The sequence below is a fragment of the Vicugna pacos genome, chromosome 7 (genome assembly GCF_048564905.1).
Source record: "Vicugna pacos chromosome 7, VicPac4, whole genome shotgun sequence".
NCBI classification, from domain to species: Eukaryota; Metazoa; Chordata; class Mammalia; order Artiodactyla; family Camelidae; genus Vicugna; species Vicugna pacos.
This window is the reverse complement of record NC_132993.1, coordinates 80,210,013-80,234,249: the sequence shown is the minus strand read 5'-3', so window position 1 is coordinate 80,234,249 and position 24,237 is coordinate 80,210,013. Positions and strand designations below refer to the sequence as shown.

The following is a 24,237-nucleotide window of genomic DNA, read 5'->3' as shown; positions in this document are numbered from 1 at the left end:
TTTTGATTTTTAAAAATTGTTGCCAGTATTTATAAATTAGGAGCATTCACATAAAGATAAGATTTTCACCTTTTGAGGAAGAACTAGAAGATCTAACGACACTGGCCCTGACGGCCCACACGCAGTGACGATAGGCCACAGTGGAGGCAGGGTTATGTCCGTTAGACAAGGCGTGTGTTCTCCAGCTCACCACACTCCCTGCCACTCCCCATCATCCCTGACACTGAGGCACAGTGTCAGTGGCTTTTTATCCTTGTGTTTATACTCTTCTCTTAGGTCCATTTGACTCACATACATTATTTCCCCACCCTGTAAGCATTTAAACTGATGACCTCTGTTCCAAGTTTAATTCTCATGGAAAGCAATCTATAAATAAAAGCCAAATGAGTAGTATTTTATTTAATTACCAATGTTTAAGGGAAGTCTCAGTTTATGCCTGTTGTCTTTAACAGCACTCCCTCCAAAGTGTCCTGATGGTGTATGACCAAAGTAGACATTTATCAGAGGGCTTCCAGATCACAGACAGGGGATCAGCCTTTCCAGCTCTCTCTCTGCTGGTCTGGAAAGGAAGGCTGGAACATTTTCGTATGATTTGTCGCAGTTTTGCTGCAGAAGTTCAACATGCTTTAGATTCTGGACATTCATCATCTCTCAAGCTGGCCACGTGCCTTCTTTTCCTCACGGGTCCAGGGTGGGCACCGGTGGTGGGCATCTGTAGCTAGAGGGAGCATGGTGTTGGCTCCGAGGTTTCCACCTGCAGTTTGGGTGATGATGTGTTCTTCTGCCAGGATGAGATCAGAAGGGGAAAAAGGCACAGTGGCAGGCACTGGGAAGAAACAAAGCAGAAGAGTCAGAATAGGAGTGCTTGTGCTTGTGCAATGCCGTGGGCATCTGGGTTGGGGGAGCCTGCTTTTTGTTGGTGGGCATGGGGGTGGAGGCGAGGCAGTTTGGCCTTGGTTTGGTAAGTAGGGCTTGAATCCAGACAGACAGACCCAGTCTCTTAGCTCATTTTTCCACTGACTGACTATAAGACTGGGCTGTAGACTTAGCTTCTCTCTGCTTCAGTTTCCTCTTTGGCAAAAAGAAGAGGTCTACCTACAGGCAGACCTCGTATTATTGTGCTTCAGAGATAATGTGTATTTTACACACTGAAGGTTTGTGGCAACCCTTCGTTCAGTAAGCCCATCGAAGACATTTTTCCAACAGCGTTTGCTCACTTTGTGTCTCTGTGTCACATTTTGGTAATTCTCTTAATGTTTCACACTTTTTCATTATTATTTTGTTTGTTATGGTGATCTGTGATCAGTGTTCTTTGATGTCAACTATTGCAAAAAGATGACAACTTGCCAAAGTCTCAGATGATGGTTATCATTTTTTTCGTGATAAAGAGTTTTTAAGTTAAGGTACATATATTGTTTTTATGACATAATGTTATTGCACACTTAATAGACAACAGTATGGTGTAAACATAACTTATGTGCAATGGGAAACCAAATAATCTGTGTGACTCACTTTATTGCAGTATTTGCTTTACTGTGGTGGTCTGGAACCAAACACAGTATTTCCTGTAGTATCTTACAGGATTATTGTAAAGATTCAACATGAGTAAAGCCCTTAGCACAGTGCCTGGCACATTGCAATAGTTCCATCAACAAATGGTAATTATTATTGTTGTAGTTATATCCAGTATAGACTTACCAGACAAAGTGTAGGCTGCCCAGTTAAATTCAAATGTCAGATAGGCAATATATATTTAAGAACAAGGATGTCCCATGCAGTATTTGTGATATCCTAAATTTTTGTTTGTTTATGCTTTTGTTGTTTATTTGAAATTCAAATTTAACTGGATGTCCTGGATATTATTAGTTATATCCGGCAACCCCCAGCTAGTCTGCTCCCAGACCTCATTCATCATTCCCTAATTCAGGCAGCACATGTGTACTGAGCACCTACTATCTGCCGGGTACTCTGGTTGACAAGAAGTAAATCAAACAAGGACTACTGACTTTGAGGAGGTGGCATTCTAGCAGGAAGAGACAGATAACACACAGCAGACATACTAAATAAGCTGTGCAGTATATGAGATGATTCGAAGTGCAATGGGCAAAAAGACAGGGGAGAAGGTTTAGAGAGGGCTGGGATGGTGGCACAGGTAGCGATACTCATCCAGGTGGCCCTTACAGGGTCAGATGAGATTGGAGCAAAGACTGGAAGAAGGTGCAGGGGTGGGAGCTTCTTCAGCACGTGTAGGTGAGGTAAAGCTGCCAAGCCAGGGAGGGGGCCTGGCACCTTCCGGGAAAAGCAAGGAGGCCGAGACTACTTGCGTCCGTGTAGAGCACGGCCTCCAAGCTTGAATGGCTGCCTTTGCCATGACTTTGCAGTTGCTGGTTTCCACCAGCAGCTGACCTCCAAAGCTCTTTGGCCAGTAGGAGCTCTCCTGCTTCTTGGGAGCAGCCCATCTAAAAGGGCCGGGTTGAGAGTGATGTGCTAGGATGTAAAATTTCAGGAAATGCTCACTCCTGGCTGGCGGGGGTGGGAGGGTGATGTCCTGACTGACTGCTTAAAGTCTGTGCCCTAGGAACCTCCTGTGCATCACCCTAGTCCTGGCCCTACTTGTTGAGGTGGGGAACTTTAACCCTCAATGCCTCTTTGCTTCCCTTGCACACAGGATATGACCTTCCCCCACACTGGGAGCCACTGCTCGGGACTAGTGCTAACTCAGGCTGGGTCCTTCACAGCCATCTTCTCACAAGGGCCCTGCTCTCTCTGCCTCTGAGCTGGGTCCCTGTGGGAACCCCAGTCTCTTGAGTGTTCTGCATGTGTTTGAACCTCAGCTGTGGGCTGGGTTTCAGGTCTTTCCCACAGGGCTCCTGGGCCCCATGCAAAATCTAGGGATGAGTCCGAGCATCTATTCCAGGGTCGGCAAATATTTCATGGAGACCAGAAGGTGAAATAGTGCCTGAGGTCAGGTTCCCCAGAGATGAGGATTTGGGTGCAAGTGATTTATCAAGAAACGGCTTCCAGGAAAACTGAGGAGGGAGCAGAGAAGCAGGACCGGCAGGGAGCAATTTCAGGCAGATCCTGGGGGGGGGGGGTGGAGGCTGCAGCCGGATCCTTCAGTCTCTGTGAGTCTGGAACGTGCAGGAGGAGCCTCAGAGGTGTCTAGACCAGAGACGGGAGGCCAGCAGTCATCCTACTGCAGTCATCAGTCATCGGTTAAGGGCTGCCCAGAGGAGGGGGCTGGGGCGTATATTCCCAGGCAGTCGGGGCTCTGTGACTCCCGTAGTCTGGGAGGTCTTCCAGAAGAGTCACAGGCGCACAGTTTTAAGGGCAGAGGTTTTTGAAGCAGCTGGAGGGGTGCATAGAAACCAGGTAAAAAAGTCCCAGAGGGTCTGAGTGGAGCAGCAAGTGGGTCCATACCCAGAGCCCGTGGATGACTTATGGGGACTCTGGGGCCCTCAAACCCACTTCACCTAATAGACTGGGGCTAAATCCAGTCAGCTGCCTGTTTTGCTTAATAAAGATTCACCTGTTTCCACATCGACTAAGGCCACTTCTATGCTATAACCCCAGAGTACAGCCCTTAAAGCCTAAAGTATTTGCTGTCTCTGACTTTTTAGGGAAAAGTTTGCCAGCCCCTGGAATAGATCGTCATCTTGACCTCGGCTCCAAATAGTCAGTTACACTCTCATTATCTTCTCCTGATCATTTTTGGACCATGGAGGTGGATCGGGTTTGGGATGTGAGGCTGGGGGAGGAGCAACAGGCCAAGAGAACCCCGAATGTAGGGAGAGGCCCCTGGCTGAGAGAGTTGAGGCATGTGTGCAAGAAACAGCAAATTGTCTTGTTGGCCTAAACCGGGGATGCTTCTCCCCCTGTCAGTTTTGGGGGAAGCAGAGGACTTGGGAGAGGTGAAGGAGCAGGGTCCACTGGCCACTCTGCCAAGAGGAGGGCTGGTGGCATGAACATCCCTCCCAGTGTTTTGGTGTCTGCAGGAAGCGTAAGTTGTCTCCTTCGGAGGTTAATGCCTCCCGTGAAAGAGAATGCTGGCGAATTCTTCTGTTCTTATCCCCTTGGAAGCCTTCACGTGCATTCACTTTTCCTCTTTTTGTTGCTCCTGAGGAGTCTGATAGTTTCAGAAGCAGAAGTGAAGAACACATGCATGGCAAGTGATTGAGCCCACATCACTTTCTGGAAAGATGGGTTGGACTGTAACCTCCCAGGAGCAGAGCCAGGGGCCTGTGGGGACGCTCCCCATCTATTCAAAGCAAAAGTAGGAATTTGAACATTGATGGCACAGTGGGAGGGTCTTAGAAGGCGTGCAGCTTGTGTTATTGGAAAGAAACAGTGAACTATGTTTATGTGTGCGTGCATATTGCCATATTAGACAGCAGAGAATGGTTTTGATGGGCTTCAGTTCTCTTCCCACGCTGTTATGCCCTAGACTGGCTCCCCATTTGGGGCATGTGTGTAATGCTAAGCGTGTGCATGATGTGGTCATAGGAGGTGCTGATGTGGTTTGAAAGGCAAAGAGGACATGTTGACATCTTTGGAAGACAAAACCATTCTTTTAATGTAAGGCGGAGGCTCTCACCTTGAGAAAGAGTTCATGATGTCAGCCCCCACCCTCCTGCCCGTCCTTGGGAAAGCACATCTCCATGACTGAAACCCACTTTTCCTCACTAGTGCCTTTTGGTGGGTTAGCAAAGCCCCAGGCATCACGTCTCCTCCCAGCCAACCAGAAGCTGTGTCTCCCTCTGAGATGAGCTGCATGGTGGGTCTAGCTGGGATTCTGGGTAAATAATTACTGAGCTGGGGCCACTCATGCAGCTGAGGTATTTCATAGGGATGGGATTCCAAGACACAAGAGTTCCATGTTTGCTTTTCTAATTTACACTCTGTCTCTGCAGTTCAAGACTATCATTTAGAATACACCGTAAATGCTAACACGGAGCAATGTAAGAAACACAGTTGCACTACGATATTCTTACAATGGCAATATCTTTGTTTCTTTGTATTTTTTAACTTTTCTACAACAAACATAGATGACTTGTATTATAAAAGACACCACCACCACCAAAAACTGGAAGGAAAAACAAGCAAAAACTAATATCTTTTCCTTCATTTATAGTCATAGATGTGGCCCAAGTGGTGACCAGAACCATGGGATCCAAAGTGGGCTCGTCTCAGGCCCAGTGATCTACTTCAGTGATGGGTCAGTTAAGGAGTTTAGTTGTTCTCGATGCAAGTAATTCTTGGTAGATCTTCCTCTATGAGAACATTTATTAGTAGCTAAGCCGGTCTTAAGTCTTAGGTGAGGGTGCAAGATTTGGAGACGAGGACAGGAATACCCATATATAGTAGGGATCTAAGACATGCCGGTCTCTTTTTTGCTTTTATCCAGCATCTTATTAGAGCATCTGCAGAAGACTTCAGTATTACAGTTTACCACAAATGTCATCCTTGCATACGGGCCCCTTGCTCTTTGACTGAAGTTCAGTTTCTGGAGCAACTCCAGTTCTGGGTTTGTGTGGTCACAGTGGCTCTCCTCCCGTTGCATAGGTGCGCATGGCCAAAGACCCTGGGAGCATGCCCACTTTCAGAGATGATGCCCCCGTGACCTCAGTAATAAGGCCCTTTAACACATACCGAGGCCGCCACGCGGTACAAATAAAGCGATGTGAAGGGTGTGATTTGCTCCTAAATGACACCTCAGCAGGTCTGGCAAGGAGCACAACTGCAATTCTTAAAAGTGACGTGAGACTATCAAAGAAAGTTCTAGAGTGGACCCGCCAGTCTAGGGCCCGGTCCAGCTTCCTGTTTCTACACACGTTGCACGGTCTTCCCCTGCTGATGGGATTAGTCAAACAACCTGTAGGATTCACTGACTTTCTCTTTCATTTTCCCACTGGTTTCCACTCATTTGCCTTTGGAATGATTAGAACTCTCTGCATTCTTATTCGGAGCCCCTTTCAGTGATGGTGAAGCCTCACCACATGTAGAGGCATTTCTAATTTCCCTTTATGTATTTTTTTTTAACTATTTCTGTCAATTACTCACCATTCAGGCTAAGTCCACCTAGTGGACTTTGTAATTAGATAATTGGGATTTATCATCAACAGCAGTGAGCCTTTCCTGAGCTGTATACTGTACATCAGATACTGCACTCTACACTGGTGATTCAAAGACATGGTGGTGTCAGACACCGTTTCACTGGGGTTTCATGGGTATTCATCTTGGCCAGTACTCTAATGCCTAATGTATTCAAATGCCAGCTTTTCTCTTGCACTTTGGAGTCTCGGTCAAGCCTGTTGACTTTTCTGATTCTCAGTTCTCATCTATAAAGTAGAAATCGTCACACATCCAAGGGCTTATGTGAGGAGCAAATAAAACTGTACATGAAAGACCTTTGAAGACTATACAAATATGAGATTATTGTTAATCTTATTAGACAAGGAAGATCTATCACATGCAAGTAACAACTGGCTAAAAAACTATGTTGCCACACAACACTTATCTATAAACCAAGTCCTTAGGTCATTCAGCAGTGTCAGGCAGTGATGCTATAACATGTAATTGGTGGCTGATAAATATGCAAACCCAATACATGATGTGATGAAGGCAGCACAGTGCCTGGCACATAGTAGAAGTCCAATAACTGTCTGTGGAATTGAGCAGAATTGAGTCTCAAAGGATGAGTAGAAATTGGATAGGTCAACTGTGTAGTGGATGACATTCTGAGCAAGAGGTACAGCACCAAAAGTGCTTTGGACATTGGAGAAATTTTAAGAAATCTGGCAAGGCTAGGATGAACTGGGAACTGATGAGAGATGAGGCTTTAGAGTAAACAAGGGCCGGATCATGAAAGGCACTGTACGCTATGCAGGAATTTGTTTTTCATTCTGAATGCAAAGGTAAATGTGGGAAAGGTTTTAAATAAAAGAGAGAGATATTCATATTGGCCTTTTAGAATAATTTCTCTGGTAGCAAGTATATGATGAGTAGAGAGACCTGGAGGAGCATCTCATGATGGTCCAGGTGAGAAGTGGGTAGGTTTGGACTAAATAGTGGCAGATGGGGTGGGGCGTGGTGATGGAGACCAGGAGACAGAGGCAAAAGGAAGTCACGGAGCAGAACTGCCAGACTTCCAGTGATTTGGGTTTTATGTGTGTGTGTGTGTGTGTGTGCATGTGCGTGTGTACAGGGATCAGGATGACTCCCAGACTTCTGCTTCAGATGGCTGGCAGATGGAGCCATTAAAAAGATAGAGCAAACAGAAGGAGAAAGTCAATCAAGAAGAAGGTACATTATGTCCATAATCTGCTTTAAGAAAACATAGAAATGTGCCATATGTTTTAGACAGAGTTTTATCTAATATATTAAAAATCTTCTTAGGCGTCATCTTTGTCCCTTGACCATGACTTTCCGCATGGTTCAGTAGATAAGCCAAATGGGTCAGAAGTGCTGTGTGCTCGGACTCCTTTCAAAGGGCAGAACAATGGGTGAGGAGTCTGGACCTGTGTGTGTTAGTGGGGAGCTGGTTTCAACTGCTTTGTGACAGACTGCTTCTGAATTCTTTCCAACTATGGATTTTTGATTAAAGTCATCAACCTGCTGCACCTGACACCGAATAGATTATGTGTATATGGTTGGCTTAGTGGAAAATTCTTATTGGAACAGCTTTTGAAATCATTTAAGAAAGATACGGGAGATTGTCTTGTAAGCCGAGGCTATTTCTACCCATTCATTTGCTGTTATGAAGCCACAGCTTCCGAACCGCTTTTCCTCATTTTAATTCTGAAATTTATTTTCTTTGTAAAATATTGTAGCACAAGAAACATGGGAAGATTTTCATTTCTGGAGGAATGTTACCACTTTTGCAGAATGAATGTGAGTTTCTCGAAGGCAAGATTCATTTTGTTTATTTCTGAGTCCCCAGCACATAGAACTTTCTGGCACATATGAAGCACTTAGCAGATATTTGTGGAATATGAAATGATTGAATGTCAATGATGGCTATCTTTTTAAAGAAGACATTTCCCAGTTTCCTAAGTCAAACATATTTCATAATAATAGGTATAATCACAAGCAGGACCTTAGCCCAGAATATTTTTAGAGTATTTTTGGTGGAAAGAAAGCTTGAAAATGACTATTTTGTCTCCCCCTCAACCCCCACCCTGTGGGGGCAGAAGAATCTGTATTTTTTTGCTCCTCTTAATTCCAGTCAGCCTTGAAATTTCCCACCACTTTCCCAGTCCCTTCATAACATCTGGGCACTTGGATTTTTGGTTCTGTTGCTTCCCCCAAAGCACTTCTCATCAATCATAACACCAAGTTGACATATGGATCTCTATGTAGCATAAGAAATGTTTGCTAAGGGTTGCTAAAAGTATGGAGATTGTGATTCTCATTTAAAAAAAGTTACTGGTATTTTTAGCAAGATGTTCCCATTTTCCTTTTGAATTAGTGAATTACATGACCACATTAACTCATCCCATCTACTACCCACATTAAACTTCAAGCAGGAGCGTATTCTAAAATGCCTGAATTTTGCAGAACATCCAATGACAGGCATTGTTTAAGAGCAGCAAAAACGCCTTCCAGGCAGAATTCACCACAACACCTGGCACACAGCTGGGTGTTCATAACAGACTGGTGGCTCTGGGTTATGTTTGCCTGCTTTGGTTTCTTGTCTTCTGAATCTTGTGGAGACTTCCTCCTTCATCCTTGTGGTCCTTCGGGGTTGTTATCATGAGGCCCCATCTCCCTACCACAGATAGGGGTGGGTGTGTGACCCTGAGAGGCCGATTCAAGTCCATCAACCCCAACACAGTGCCTCGTTTAGAGACAGGAGTGTGACTCAGTGTCTAGGGTCTTTGTCTGAGAAGGAAGCCAGGGAGGACAGTCTGATGGCATCCTTGGAACCACTGCATCCGACTGTGCTTGGGGTCCACAGCCAGACTTCCCAGAGTCAAGTCGAACATCTTAGTCTCTTTTTTCTTAAATAAATTCAAGTTGCTTTTCTGTCATTTGCAACCAAACGAATCCTAATTCATACAGTATTTCATTTGAAAAGTTAAAATAATCATGATATCAATCAGTCTGCTGTGAACCCCTTCCCTTTCTTAACATTTGGGTTTGTAACATACTCCTATTTACATGTTTACCATTTAAATGACACATCTGAGTTCAAGACACATTTAGCCTAGAAGCTCATGTCAAACAATTCTTTATTTTTTATGGTACAAATTAAAAGTGACAGATCTGAAGCTGTTAAGAAATACACAAAGTGCAGCTTTACCGACCATACAGATATTGCTCTAGATTAAGTACAGTTTTGTCATTTTTTTTTTTTAAACATTAAGCAACCTGTGCAGATAAATCAGCTTTGGTTTCAATGTCAGAGCAAGTAAGGAGCTTTTAAATATCCAGTTTGGCTTCTTGGTCACAAGTCCATCATGTCAACTTCTCGTCATGATGCTTTTTTTTTTTCCCCCAAACAACCCAGTCTGTTTGCTACCCTCCTTCCTGCTGCCTGCTCCAGGCACGGAGAAGCAGCTCTCTTCCGTGCCTCCTCAGTGACCCTGGTGACCAGTCTGGATCACAGCACGTAGGACAAAAAAAAAAAAAAAAAAAAAAAAAAAAATCACTCTCAACAAAGAAACAAATGTGCCTCGCATAATTTCAAGTTGAAGACAAGCAAATCACGTGACAAAAAGCTCATTACAAAATGGTATCCAAACAGATTTTACAGTCACATTGACATGAAATCAATTTCCTTTTTCTCCATTTTTTTTTTTTAAGCTTGGTCATAAACTGGGTACAAGTAGAGTGCTGAGGTAAAACACTGATGAACAGTTTGTATTTCTTTTTTTTTTTCTTAAATAGGAACAGTTTAGTATTGCAAGATTGTCAGCAACATTTAGCCATTATCTATACAATGTGCATATACCTACAAACATTGAGCTTTGGTCCAGCGAAGAGAAGATGAGCAAAGGCATTTTTTACAATTTCTTTTTGGTTATAGCTTGAGTTCTTTGATACGCCTCTACTTGTTTTTTGTTTTTTGTTTTTTTTTCCCCTAGCTCCTTTTGCTGTTTTTTGTTCTCTCTTTTGTGGAGTGTGTGTGTGGGTGTGCGTGCACGCATGTGTTGTGTATCGTGTGATTTCAACATAAAGAAACCCAAAACCTTGCAATGCAATTAAAACTCTCAACTGTTCACAATTTTTTTTGATTTAAAAAGAAAAAAACCACCCCACAAACAAGTGTAAAATATAACATCAGTCTTTTTGTTGTTGTTGTCAAACAATGAAGAAAACGAAGATGACAATAATTTAAAAACATAAAAGAAAATGTTAAAGCTTGAAATACAATCACATATGCCTGAAGCGGCTTTTATTTTTTGTTAGTGGCAACCTTAACCTTCAGTTCATGGAAACATAAAAGACACTTAAATGTTACTGGCATGTGAAGTTGTTTACAAGTGGAAATAAGAAACGTAATAAAATTAAGCAACAGGTGTGGTCCCAAAGACTTACGAGTTACATAGTATAATTTATATTCCTAAGAATCTGTTCAGGCACCTTTTAATGCCTTGTAGCAAAAAATTTATCTGTAAAAAATTAATATAAGAAGCATTACAACACCTTATAAATAATTTATAAAACAATACAAAATTATAAAACTATAAAAAAAATCACTGCACATGAATGGTTTTACGACTGTGGGATGAATATACTTTTTTACTCCATTCTGGAAGATTACTTTTCTTTTTTATTTTTACTGTCTTAGTTATACCCTCCCAATTATAGATCTCCAAACTGAGCAGGCCTTATGTAACTGCTGCTGGCATATGTTTAAACATTTAGCATCCATCATGTTATCTTGTTAATTTCTCTTCTTGGGGAGCTTTTCTTGATGGAATTTGGAGCAGGTCCTGGGAGAATACAAAATCTGTTTAATCAATGCATTTTTGGATTTCTGGGTTGCTGCTATTCAAGCAGTTTTTGAGGTGGCCAAACGGGTACCACGATGTCGCCGGCACTGAGGATCAGGTTCGCGGTGGTCCGCTCAGCGTCAGACTGGCGAAATGGAAACACCTGTACAAGCAGCTGGTTCCACTTCCAGGATTTCTTTTAGAGTTTCCTTGCTGGGTGGCCTCCTGTTTCCTGCATGAGTCATCTGGGGAGGGGGGTAGGGTGGGGACAGTTATACCATTGCATTGACACCACCAGCACAAGGGCCAAATGAAGAAGAAACTCAGATCCCTACGGGGGGAGGGACTGTGTTAGGGGAAGAAGATGGCATTTCTAGTCAGTTGGGCCACTTTTTTTTTTCCCTTTCACAATTTACTTCTAGGCAGTATTGATTATGAATTAATTATTCCCGAATATTTACATCTCGGATGCTTCTTTTCGCCTGTGCTTATGATGGAACACTTTTTGCCTGTCTCTACAGAAAACATCAGCTGTAGGTCCCACCTGCACAGCCATCCTCCCCTCTTACCTTCTCCTTCTGGCTTAGTAGGTTATTTGGGCCCACAGTTCTTGGACGTAAGTTATTCTGAAAAGTGAAATAATCCCCTCGTTCTGAGAGTAGAGGCTCTTGTGACTGCTACATTTTTCCTTTCAGTGGAGGCGCTTCCTTGTTAAAAATTCCTTTCCCCTCAAGAACCCAGCTGCAATTCCAATTGTTTAATTTGTCTGCCAACTTTCTGCTCCATTAACAGATCCCAAGAATACTTGCTCCCCTCCCCTCCCCCGCCCCCCCATCCCTATTGGAATCAAAATGGTAGCGGAAAAGGTGGGCTTTACAGGATGCACGATGGCCTTGAACGATCCAGTCACTCGCCCTCTCTCTTTGGACTCTTTTCTTTGTGTGTATATGGGTGTTTGCATGCTATATGTGTATTCGACTGAAATCTTGAGACATTTCTTTGGCTATCAGACTTCTGAGAGAAATTGCTTTGCACAGAAGCATAACATAGATGTAAGTATTGAACCAAATGTGCAGCTTATGTTTATATTACAAAATTAGTTTTGGTCAGCTCTCCATGTACGTGGCCAGCAGACTGAGAAAAATCCCAAGCTCTGGTGTGGACAGTGAGCAGAATTACAGCTTTATGCCAGTGTTGACAACTCATCGAGCAAAGCCCTAGTAATTTTGGAGTCTCTCCTGCATTTCACCGGGATCTGAGTGGAAAAGACATCGTTCCCACTCCGTGGCCTTCCAGCAGACCCTGGAGGCCACGCACGATGGAGATGGAGAGATGGAGGAAGATGAGCAACGAGAGCTCCATTTTCTTTTCTCAAACCCACAAGTCATAGTGAGAAGAAAGCAACGGATGCTTTGGCACACGATCCAGGATGCCCAACCCCCCTCAAAACAAAGAGAAACGGAAAAGACCTCCCCAGCCCCCCAAATAAAACACTAGTGAGCCTCACGGAATGGCTTCAGCAATAGCACCCACCCCGGAGGTGGTGACAGCAGATGGGAAAGATGGGAGAAATCAGGCTTGCTATCTTTCCGTTAAGTACAAATGTAAAAATTCCGAACACAACTTGACACGCAGAGCAGAGTTGACTCGTGGTCGCGTTTGCAATGCCATGTTTCTGACTTTGGTTAGTAGGTTTCATAGTGAATCAGCACTTAGACCCTGAAAGAATGCCGTCCGCAGTCCCTCCTCCAGGTGGCAGGCTTGTATTTGCTTTGAACAGAGAAAAGTTTTTGTTTGTTGTTAGTGGGGTTTTTGTGTTGTTTTGTTTTGGATTTTCTTTTTTTTTTTTTTTGGTTTAGTTGTTTTTCTTTTTCCTTAAAATGTGTTCATATGTTCATCATATACAGAAAAAAGTACGTGGTTATTTGGTCTGCTTTAAGTCCATTAAAAAACTGGCTTTGGGGAGACAGGTGGGGGCAGGAAGGATCCCAGCACACACACCTGCGCTGTGGTGTATTCCTCGTTTAAAAATTTTCAAAAACAATTTTTCTTTTTTTGGAAAATCCAATGGACATGTATAAACCAGCCAGTCCACTTGGTAATTTTCTTAGTCTGTTACTTACAAGGGTGATGACGGGGGCTGTTTTAAAATTTATTTACTTTTAATTTAATTTTTCCCCTCTCTTTTGGAGGGGTGAGGGGATGAAGTCCCAAGGGTGGAGTTTAGTTTCTGTGGATTTTTTTCCCCCCGATTCCTGGCGGGTGTCTCTTTAGGAATTTTCTTCCAGCGAGTCTGTTAAGGGCTCCAGGGGGACGGCCGTGGCCGGCTCGTGCTGTTTTAAGCGTTTGATCGTGTTCTTCAGGGCTTGCCTCTTATTGCAGAACCAAACTCTAACTACTTCCCGGTCATAGTTCAGCTTCTCGGCAATTTCGGTCATTTCCTGCCCAGAGGGGTGGGTGTTCTTCTCAAAGTGGGCATTGAGGATCTCAAGGGCCTGGGGCGTGAAGGAGGTGCGCCTCTTGCGCTTTTTGGACGGTTCACTCCCGATAAACTCGGTCAGGTTCTGCATACCTGCTCGGTGGCGGGCCTCAGCCTCAGCCATCCACCGCTCAAGCACCGGCTTGATCTTCTGGGCACTTTTAGGGGTGATGTCCAGCTTTTCAAACCTGGCAGGATACAAAAGGCCAGGGTTCAGTTTGGCTGTCAGACTGCTAGCTATAGTGTTCTCTTGGGCTTCCTGTGGTAGGAAAAAGTGGCTTCTCAGGATGGTGTGTCTGGGGGGAAAATTGAGAAAGAACAGTCTTACACTGAGTCCTCTGCCAGGGTGGGCCTCCTGCCTGCCTGCCTGCCTGCCTGCCTGCCTGCCTGCCTGCCTGCCTGGCAGAGTGAATTCACTCCGGATACGCAGCCAGCTGCAAGGTCGCCGTCCCCGCGCAAGCCAGCGCCCACCCTCCCGCATGCTCATGCCCCACATGCAGCCCGCGCACCCGCGCTGACCAGGCGAGCAAGGGGGGAGAACGCACGACACAGCATCCATCACGATGGAAACAAAAACAACTCGCAGACCTTTTTCCTGGGAGTGCTTGGGAGCTAAGCTTTGATTTGAATCGACCCAGCGCCATTCCACACCCACGACCGCCCCCCCCGCCCCCCACTCCCCGAACTTCAGAATCCTGAAGGCAAAAATTAACGCCAGGAAGTGACATCAAAGACTAGAGCTGTCGTGTTCTTTCGTTTCAAATGATTCTTTTTTCTGTTTTACATTTGGTTTCCTGAAATGTCCCCCATTGACTTGGTTATAAAAATGTTATCTCTATTATAATAGTCAGTGATGGCAACCGGGACAAGTTTCTTTTATGGTTTTCTTTTCATCTCTGTTTTGTGTCTCATTTTAATCTCTTTCTCCGCCCCTCTCCACCCCCTTCCCATCTCCATCTCTCTCTGGTAACAATTTTCACCATGTGTAAGTTAACAACATGCTCCCTTTTCAGGTAAAACACAACCCCTTGCCTCTTTACTGTTGGACTCAAACAGCTGGACGCATTGTAATTACTATGAACACCCCTCCCTGGATGTGCTAGGGCCACCTCATGCCTTTGACACAGGCCAGTGTAATGGGGTACTTTGGCACCGGGGTATCCAGCTGTGTTTAATGTGCTATATCTGCAAACTGTACTTGAATGATATCATTTTCTGTAAATGAGGTCTTCTATATATCAATTGCCATCAGCAATTCTTTGCTACAGTGACTTAAAAAAATACGAAGCCTCTTGGACAAAATGATACACAACGTTTTAAAGGGTCACCCTGGTATGAAAATCACACGCACTCTCAATGAAAATACAGAAAAGTGCCAATGCCTTTTGTTTGTTTGTTTCATCTAAATCCAAATTCACAACCCTCCAGGATGAGAACTTTGGATACGCAGAATCTCCTCTGTCTTTCAAACTTCAGCGCTGATGAAAAATAGCCCTCTGACTGCAGAGTGCATCTTATTACAATGGACTGTTCACAGAGCTAAAATGAACCTGCTTTAGTCACAGTATGCCTTATAAGGATGCTTGCAAACGGACACAAAAGGATAGGCTTCCTTTATGTGCCTTAATCTTATTTTTGGCACTGCATTTTAGATATGTTGTGATAAGCAGTGCAAATAGTATCAAGTTTTAATAGGACTCCCATAGCATTCCCTTCCACGTATAGTTCAAGGAGTTATTTGTTTATTTTATCTACTTATTTTTTAAAACCCAACTTTCAATACTGGTCAAAGAGGAAAGAAGTACTTTTTGCTCTCAATAGAAAATGAACTCATTATTTAATGTCATTTAACGAGCTTCTCTCTTGTGGCAGGCTCCCCCAGAGCCCTCATTGTTGTGTTAATTTGCCACATACCACATTTTACCTTCATTCACTGTAAAAGCCCCAAAGCTAAAGTCTTGCTAGCATGACAAAAGGCTTTAACCTGCCTGGCTTTACATGGCACCGGACAAAGCTTCTGATAGGGGTGCCCACTGTATTGGTGGTGTCTTTATCTCTGTGTCTCTGATAAGAAGGGACCTGTGTAAGCAGCACCTGGGAGTCGCTGCAGCTAATAAGGGAGGAGTGACCCTGGAGTGTGTGTGGGCTCAAATGCAGACCCTTTCCCACTCTTTAAATTAACTGGAATTGTTTCACAGTCAGATTTTGGCCTCTTTCAAGACCTCCTTTTTTTTTTTTCTTGGTAGTTAGCCCCTCAAACTACGCTACTGAAACACTAGAAGCTAGAGAAGGCTGACAAGTCAAGGCATCTGACATATTCTATTATGCAGTGAATTCCCAAAGTCCCTTTTCATTTCAGCCCTAGCTTTTTTGGCTGCCCCTGGGGAAGACTTTAGAAATCAACATATTTGATTGGGACTGCCCAAGAAACACGACGTGTGTTAGTGACAACGTTAGATAGTTCTGAAGCCACTAAAGGGAAAGCACATTTTAGGACTAAAGATAAGCCGAAGAAGGCTTTAGCAACAAAAGCAAATTGGCAACAACTTAAAAACCTGTGGCTGCCTTTATCACAAGGCTGTCAAGATGAAACAAAATTAATGTTTCCCAACAGGGAGCAACAGTATTCATATCATTTGATGCTGCTTGTTAGTGTTGATGCTTCTGTACATGTGGTTTGGAATAACATATACAAGCCTTGAAACAAATTTCCCAGCAGTAGTATCCTTGTATAGACTGAATAAAGGTTATTTTCTACAGGGAGGTATCTTATAAGAAAAAACAGTAGGGGAGGCCATAGAAGTGAGAGGATCCTATGGTGCTTTTTGTATTTAACAACAATCAATGGGTTTTATGGAAAATCATTGAGCAAAATGTGAGCTGCAAGCTACTACCCCATACTGATGTTATTTATAACCTTAGTCTTAAACTGCAGGAAAAGTACACTTCCGTCCTTTGGGGAATACATTAAAAGTATAAAGAGCAGATAAAAAGACAGCATTTCATGGATCACCAAGAACAAAATCCACTTAAATGAGTTTAGAGTCGGTTTCTTGGCTTTTCCTGATGGAGGAGGACTCAGAAGACATTGCCCAAGAGGAAAAAGCTCTTCCCGAAGTGCCTTTGTTACCTCATGCATAAACATGGGATTAGTGCAACACACATGCATGTGCGGGGGCCGCTGCTGGCGGCTTGACCCAGATCAACTCGAACACAGCCAAGGCTGGCTTCTGTCGTTTATTTATTTAATTTGGGGAGGGAATGGGCAAGTTTCGGCTCCCTTTTTCTGAGCTCTGTAACGCAGCATCTTCTTTTTAAAAACTTTGCTTCGGAAATTGTGTCTGGCATGGCAAGGTAAAAAAACAATTCCTTCATAGTCACAAGATGGTTAATTTTTTTTTTTTTTTTTTAGTTTGGAAAGGCGTGTTTTCATGGAAAACCCTACTAGCCATCCCTGAGCAGATACGGTGGGTATGTTAATACCAGGTGGGACTGGTAGCTTTACAGCACCTATCTGCAGACAGGAGGCAGTGGCTCTCAGCTGCGTAGGACAGTGGGTCCAGAAGGAAGCTTCTGGCCCCGGGGTGATGTATTTCCAACGAAACCGCCTTGGAAGTTCTTTGTGAGTTGATGAGAGTTATCAAGCCAGGCCCCCCAAATCTGCCTTTGTAACTCCATTTCCATCCATTTCACCGATTCCAACATCTAACTACCACAAACTTCCTTCCCACACGCTAACCCTCCAGCTTTGCCCACCCGAAGAAGAAAAGCTGAGCCAAGAGGACAAACGAGGCCCGGGCCAGCCAGGAGAGGTGACAGCATGCGGGCACGGGTTACCTGCAGATGGCCGACTGGCTGTACGCGGGGCCCTCTGTGGCACTGAGAGCCTGTCCCACCTGAGTCTGGGTCAGGCCAAGGGACAGGCGCCGGATTTTAAAAGCTTTGGCAAATTCTCGGATCTCCTCCAGATTAACCCCATCCACCTCACCCGCTGCCGTTTGAGGATCTGTGGAGATGTTTTTAAAAATAGGATCAATACGTCAACACCCACCCGAGTCGTTTGTGTTTGTTATGATTGGTAAAGAAAGTGGCTTCGTTTAAAATCTCAGAGCGGTGGGGAAGCCACATTGCAGAATGTTCTTTGTTTCTCAGATGAGGCACCCAAGCCCCCGTCCTGAACACGTTACACCTCCACAAATCACCCTTCGAGATAGTTCTGTCTCGGATAAAACCACAGCTCACCCACGCTAACGCTCCACAAAACCAGAACGTGTTCCTCAGGGCTTGACAAACCACAGCCAGCGCAGGGGGGCACTAGCTGTGGGGGATGTATCTCCATTTTGCCCATAAATATGTCCAAATATTGTGTGAAAATATAAAGACGAAGAGGTTTCCATTTGAAATGTCTTAACTGGACTCTTTAGTGCTAAAAATTGCCCTTAAAAACTAGTAATTTGTATTTTCCTTCACCTGAGCACCACCGCAGCCAGGCTAATAGATGGTGATGCTGTCTAATTTCTTATGTTCACATTAGCTCCTCAGAAGAACATGCTTATGAAGCTGTGAGAATAGCATTGTCCCCCCGCCCCACCATAAGCAATTTACTGACACAGCTGCCTTTGTCCCCTGAAAGGGCACATAATAAAAAATGCCGACCGCAGGAAGGCCCCTTTGGTGCCAGATAACGTGGTCAATTTAGGACTTATCAAGGGAAATGACACAACAGCTGGAAAATGAAACTCCCCCACCCCTGGCTGCTGAGCCCTGGGTAAATGAAAGTGTGCACCACGCTGGAGACAGCATGGGCTGGGGACTGTGGAAGATTTCAAAGTGCTGCTCCGTCCTGCCGGGAGCGAAGCCGTTCTCCCTGCATGCTGACTCTATTGTTCTTCACCTCACGCCTCAGACGTAGGTGAAAAGTTTCTCTCCTCTTTCTGCATGATAACCCACCAGTTTCAGTCCATTCCACGACCTGGCTAAGGAACTGGGGTTTTCTGGGCTTTGGGCTAGAGATACTCCTGTTATCACGAAAAGAGATAAACATTTGCATCCCAAGGACCACTTTTTCACGGACTTTTAAATAAAGATGTTAACTTCTGGGGAGGGGTGGGGGGCGTGGTGCTTCCTGTCTGGATTCTCTCATTACAGGGGAAATGGGCTCTGTCTGCAGAATCAGCCATGGCGGTTTACACTGTCCCCTTACCTTCTCGTGAAAAACAAAGTCCCGTAGAGTTTTTACATGTCGCTAAGCATAATTTCATTGCAGAAAGATAGGTGAAAAAGGGGGTGTAATCACTGCAGTTAGTCGATAAGTATTTCTTAAGTGACTCCTGGGAGTCCGAATGAGCAGAAAGATGGAGCAAGAGAAAAAGACGGGGCAGTTCCGGCCTCTGTGGAGTGTATTGTCTCCAGGGCATCAGGGCTCAACGTTAGGAGTGAGAAACAATTAGAGAAAAGTTCCAGGTTGAGTATAATCAAGAACCGATGGGGTGGCAGGCACGCTGGGATTTATAGCGAAGGGAGAGATGACAGGAGGGAGGATTCACCTGGGTCTTACCCAGTGGGCAGCTTTTGGAGAATGGAGGGGCCTTGCTCAGGTCAGTGGGAGCAGGGTGCAGAGAGGCCCAGATGCAGGAGGTGGGAGCGGGTCGGGGGGTGGGGCCTGCAAGTGCTTTGGTGGGGGGAGGGGAGGGCTCGTGCTGGGAGTGGTGAATATTTCAGGGTAGGATGTTGAGAGTCTACGTCCACGGACAAGGGCAGAGGGTGACTATACAACCAATTTGGCTGTTACGATGAATTAAAATACTGCTTTGTCTCCCCCAGTTCACCCCAGAAGCCTGGCAGCAAGGTTAATGAAGCCTTGTTTCCGGTGATGCTTGGTGGGGGCTGCCCTCTGGATCTGAATTCCTACCAGCACAGCAGCCTGGGGCAGCTTGGAGGGTTTGCTAAGGATCTAGGGAGGTTACATCCATGCACACAGCAGCTTTGAGCCTCTTCTCCATTTTTTTTTCATTTAAAAATTCCTACAGCTGAAGTTACAAGTGAGGAGCTGGCAAATAAAACAGCTTTTCTAGTGCTTACGATATGGGAGAATTACTTGCCAACATGAAACTTTGGGAGATTTCTAAAGAAAAATTTAGATTTTTCCATGTTGTTCTTTTTTTCCTTTTTTCCCCCGTGTTCTTTTGAAATGTTAGGTTTGGCAGCACCAGGTCCCCACTGGCACGTGGGGACAATCAGTCAGCTGGAACCGATGCTGGGTGTCCCCTTCAGCTCCTCCTCATCCTCAACCCCAGCCCTCCTCAGGCTGGCTGCCTTGCTGGGACCGTTTTGGGACCCTGCAGTTAGAACATCCATTCCCCAGAGCGGGAGTTGGTGCTGAGGTGGTGGAAGGGAAGGTGGAAAGGTCTTAGATAGCACAATGGCTGTGGTCCCCCCAAAAAACCAAAGTCCATAAACAGAACCAATGTGCCATATACCTGCGGTATTAACATTTCCCTGGGGAAGGAGGGCAGCTAGGACAGAAACGTCTAAGTGGGCTCCTGGTTAGGGGAGGAGGCAAAATTAAAACAGCAGTCGGGAAGCTTGGTAGAGAGGGGCACAGGGAGGGGGGCCTGGCTTCTCTCCAAGAGAGAAGGAGGAGGAGCTTGGCCCTGCAAACGTGGGCAGCGGAGGTTCAAAACCGAGGGTGAGAAATGGACGCCAGAGATCTCCCTTGTGACAGTGTGGCTTTTAGGACGGTGGTTTTCCTAATTTGGTAGGTCTTTAGGAGTCATCGGATAGGACCCGGGACATGCATTTTTAACAAGTGCCACAGGTGACTGTGGTGCAGGGGACCCGCTGACCCCATGACAGAGGCTTTCTCTGTGGCTCTGGCCTGACGGAGTCTGGACGTGGCCTCCTCTGCATGTCTTCACTCGACCATTTACCATCATTATTCACCAGGTCCCACTACACAGAGAGCTTCTCTACCACCTGTGTGAGACCCCCATCCTCACCCCTCCTCCACTCCAGGTCCACCGTTTATGGCAAGTGGCAGACATCTGGGTGTCACCGGGCTGGGGTGGCCAGTGGAGTCTGGAATTGCGGGAAGAGTTTTTCTCTGAGCAAAGCTAAGTAGTTCCCGTGGGAAGTAACTTTGTTGCCGTATAGTAGCCCCACCTCCAGATCAACAGGAATCAACTGAGTTGATCTGGAAGGGTTTCCGAGGGCCTGTGCCTTGGCAATGCAGTACCGGGCAGGTATATGACTTGGGATACAAGTCTATGTAAGTCCATTCTATCTTGTGTCTTCCCTTCCCCTGCTGCCTTTATTGTCTCCTTACTGGGTCTTTGAGACCAGCCACCAAATCCACGTGTGTGATTGTGCAGGTTGCTTTTAGCCAGATCACTGATGATAACCAGAGTTGAAAAGAAAGCTATGGCCTCTTACCCTCTTGAACTGAGCAGTGTTGTGTGGATTCGCAAAACTTTGACTCTAAAGCTCAGGGAGGTGGGTGCCTGCCCGACTGAGCTCACAGACAAATACTCCTTACACCAGGAAGCTGAATTCCGTCTTCCTCCTCTCACCCCTTTCCTGCTCTTGTCTCTTTCCTGGTTCTACTTATGGCCCTGATAAGATAGGTGTTCTGGTGAAATTTAAACAGGGTGATGGTTTATTGGGCAAAGGCCTGGGGAGGGGAAATCAGTATCTCATTGTTTGTGCAGTTTGTTGTTTGCTGGAGATGAGCTTCCTGGCTTTCTTTATATTATTGTTCTCGGCCATAAAATCAGAGGGGAAAATGTATTACTATGGTTTCACTCCATGGGTCCCAGGACTACCAAAGTCTCCACATCCAAAGAAGGGGCCCACCCATGGACAAATATTAATTTTACTCTGATTACAAGATGTGGAACTTGTTTGTCTTCACACATTGGGAGAAGGAATTGGATGATGTCTATAAGGTGTTTTGAATGAATTAAAAAAAAAGAAATGCTTTTTTTTTTTGATCCCTAAATTTCTGTCTTAAACTCTTGAGGTTTTTTTCCTGCACTGTTGGACAGTTCCCTTTCCCTAGGGGATTTATGCTTTTCTGTTTGAGGAGGGGAAATGGGGTGAAGGTAGTGAATGGAATCTTCCCTGGAAAGTCACATTAGCTCTCAGTGTAGCTCAGAGGTTTACTGTTCACCCTGGGATCAGTCAGCCTGGCTTTCCATCCTCCTGAATCCGGGGAGGTTGCGTTAACTCTTAGGATGTATCTGAGGCCACCTTGATGGGAAGCTCCAAGGGAGGCTTCAAATCCCTTTAACCAGCTCCAGGGCACCCAATCCGGGAGTTCTCTGCCCTGAGGAGGAAGTGGCACCTTTTATAAAAGTTTGTGCCAGATTAAGTCGGCCCAGTGTATTAAACACAGAGTCAGAAAGCTGTGACTTCCTTGGTTTGCCCTTAATCTGAGCCTTGCTAAAGGAGCCAGGAGATCAACCCATGTTGGGATCAGCTGGCCTGGAGATTTACAATACACTGGCATTTAACATGGGCAGTGATTCATACGTGTAATGGTGGCGCTTTCCAAATCAAATCTGGAACACATGGGCTGAAAAAGAAAAGATTTTCATGGGGACTAAAGGCACATTCTGTGCCTGTGCAAATCTGGGTACATAGTCACTGGGCCCATCCTGAACTGAGCACTCAGGATGAACCAGGACGATGTTTTCTTTTGTCTCGTTTTAAAAAGTCAGCTCCTTCCAACTGTGTGCCTGGGCATTCGTGTAAGGTGTTATCATCCACCATCCACCAACATCATCCTTCTGCAGCTTCTGCTGGTGGGATTGTTACAGGAGAAATATGCATCTTTAAAGAAGGTGCCAAGGATGGATTAACTGCCTCTGAAACATCCATCAGCTTTTTAGTGATATTCTTACGGCAACTAATGGGCATATTTACCAAATATTTCTAAGAAATGAGAAACCATTTGGGGATGTGCAATGTGATTCGGGAGAACAGCTTACTTACAGTGTGGTGACTTCACTGAGTTGTGGGAAATGGTGTGAAATGTGATCAAGTGAATCAGGGGTTCCGTTGTGCCATAAAGGACTACCATGCACATTCACGCTCACTTTGTGGTTTGGGTTTTCTGGTATGGACTATCAGTCCTTTTGCTGTCTAAGAATCAAGTTTATAGGCCAGGGGTTTAAAAAAAAGTGTCTTGAAAAACCAAACCCAGCAAAGAATAAAAAGTCCCATGCCTACCTAAATTTAAACAGTACTGTGTAAATCTTAAGCCAGTTTGGGACTTGGTCAAGTCCTTTGTTTGACTTTTTTAAACTTTCCAAAAGCCCTTTTTCTGGAAACGATCTTTATCTCTGGTGACTGTGGAGACAGAGCCAGGTTTGACACAGGACAAGCTGTGTAGGTACTGTGAGCAGGTACTGGGCAGAGGTCTTAAGGAGTGGGCATATTGGTAGTAACTGTGTTCTTTTGCCCAGAGTAGGGCAGATTACAGATGATCCACCCACTCCAGTTCATCTGGAGCAATGGCAGGTCGCCCAACCCGAGGCAACCTTGACCGTGACCTGGGAGGGTCCATTCACCAAGATTTTGATCACAGGTTCAAATCCAGTTTGACCTGGTTCAAACTATGGCCTTGGCCTAATGGAGGAATTTGTTGATCCATTAACCATCCAGCTTAATTCAAGGATTATTTACTCCAGCAAGTCTTTCTGTTCTGTCTCAGTCTCTAAAACTGAGATAACTGTCTACTATATTTACATAGTCTTTATTCTTATGTTGAACCTAGCATTTATTTCCCTTTATTGTAACTGTGTTTCTTTGTTATCAGTTCATTATCTCCCCCAGGACAGGGACCACATCTTGCTTTCTTTTACTTTCTTAATTTCTAGTCTTGTGCCTGCATGTGTATGGTGTTCAAAAAGTGTTTTTTATTTTTTTAAAGTCGACATTCTCTGACTAAAGCACACTTTTTTCTTCCTATAATTTAACCTGTGTTAAAAACTACATTTGAAGGACTGGGTTGGGTCTTCCTACGTTAGCCTATCTGCAAATTTGGTAAAGTTTAATCTCAGACAAAGGTAATTTAAAATGCATCTTTCATGCTTGAATATAAATTTCAAAACATGCAAGGTGTCTAGTCTAGTTTTTCCTTTTCATATTGGCTCAGGGAAAAAGCCTGTGCTTTAATTATAAAATGTGAGTTCAGGATTTTAAAATTATTTGAAGAATATTTAGGTGATTTGATGTATTTTGTCATTCAAATTTCACTGGATAAAATTCATGTGAAAGTATCCTGCCTTTGAAGGCTGTGTAGAATGAAATCAGACCACCTGGGTTATCATCCTGGCTTTGTCCCCCAGGGGATTTATCACACACAGTGTCACAGCCTCTCATCTAAGGCTGACTCTGGTCTCTCCGACATTAGATGGTCAAGATAAGTTGTACTTTCCAAGATCTATTGGATGCCAGCTTCAATATCTGAAAATGAAGATTTATATGACCGTCTTGTGAGTAAGAAAATCAGTAAAGTATTGAAAGTGCTTTGAAAACCCTCCTTTACAAATGAAGGCTTAAACAGAAGTTTGTTGGGGGTAATCAAAATCAGGAAATGCTCTGTATAGTAATCGTTCTACAGTTGGGTTTTGAGACAGAAGGGAATTAACTAAACAACATGCTCAAAATCTGGAGCAATTGTGAGCGCAGCAGTAGGTTTGTGTAAAGTCTGAGGCCCGGTGTTGGTGCTGCTGGGCCCTCTCATATCCGCCAGAGAAGGCTTCTCATTCAAGGCGCTGCATGAGTTTGGAGTTTCCTGTTTCGAGTGCATGCGGTAAA

The 24,237-nt window shown here is 44.7% G+C and overlaps 1 protein-coding gene and 1 long non-coding RNA gene across 8 annotated transcripts in view; one reads left to right on the top strand and one right to left on the bottom strand.

Moving 5' to 3' along the window:
* Window positions 1-24,237, top strand: part of LOC116281343 (uncharacterized) — a 133,588-nt gene that overhangs the window by 63,284 nt on the left and 46,067 nt on the right. The gene's annotated exons all lie outside the window — the stretch shown is intronic.
* The window catches only part of POU6F2 (POU class 6 homeobox 2), a 424,404-nt gene continuing 413,354 nt past the window's right edge, over window positions 13,188-24,237 (bottom strand). For 2 of the 4 annotated variants that reach the window (XM_072965442.1, XM_072965443.1), the window contains 2 exons: window positions 17,254-17,422; window positions 13,188-13,712 (listed from right to left, as the gene is read on the bottom strand). In XM_072965442.1, the coding sequence (XP_072821543.1) occupies window positions 13,208-13,712; window positions 17,254-17,422 (674 nt within the window). In that variant the 3' untranslated portion in view covers window positions 13,188-13,207. The remainder of the gene's footprint in view (window positions 13,713-17,253; window positions 17,423-24,237) is intronic. The other 2 variants (XM_072965444.1, XM_072965445.1) reach the window with 1 other exon arrangement.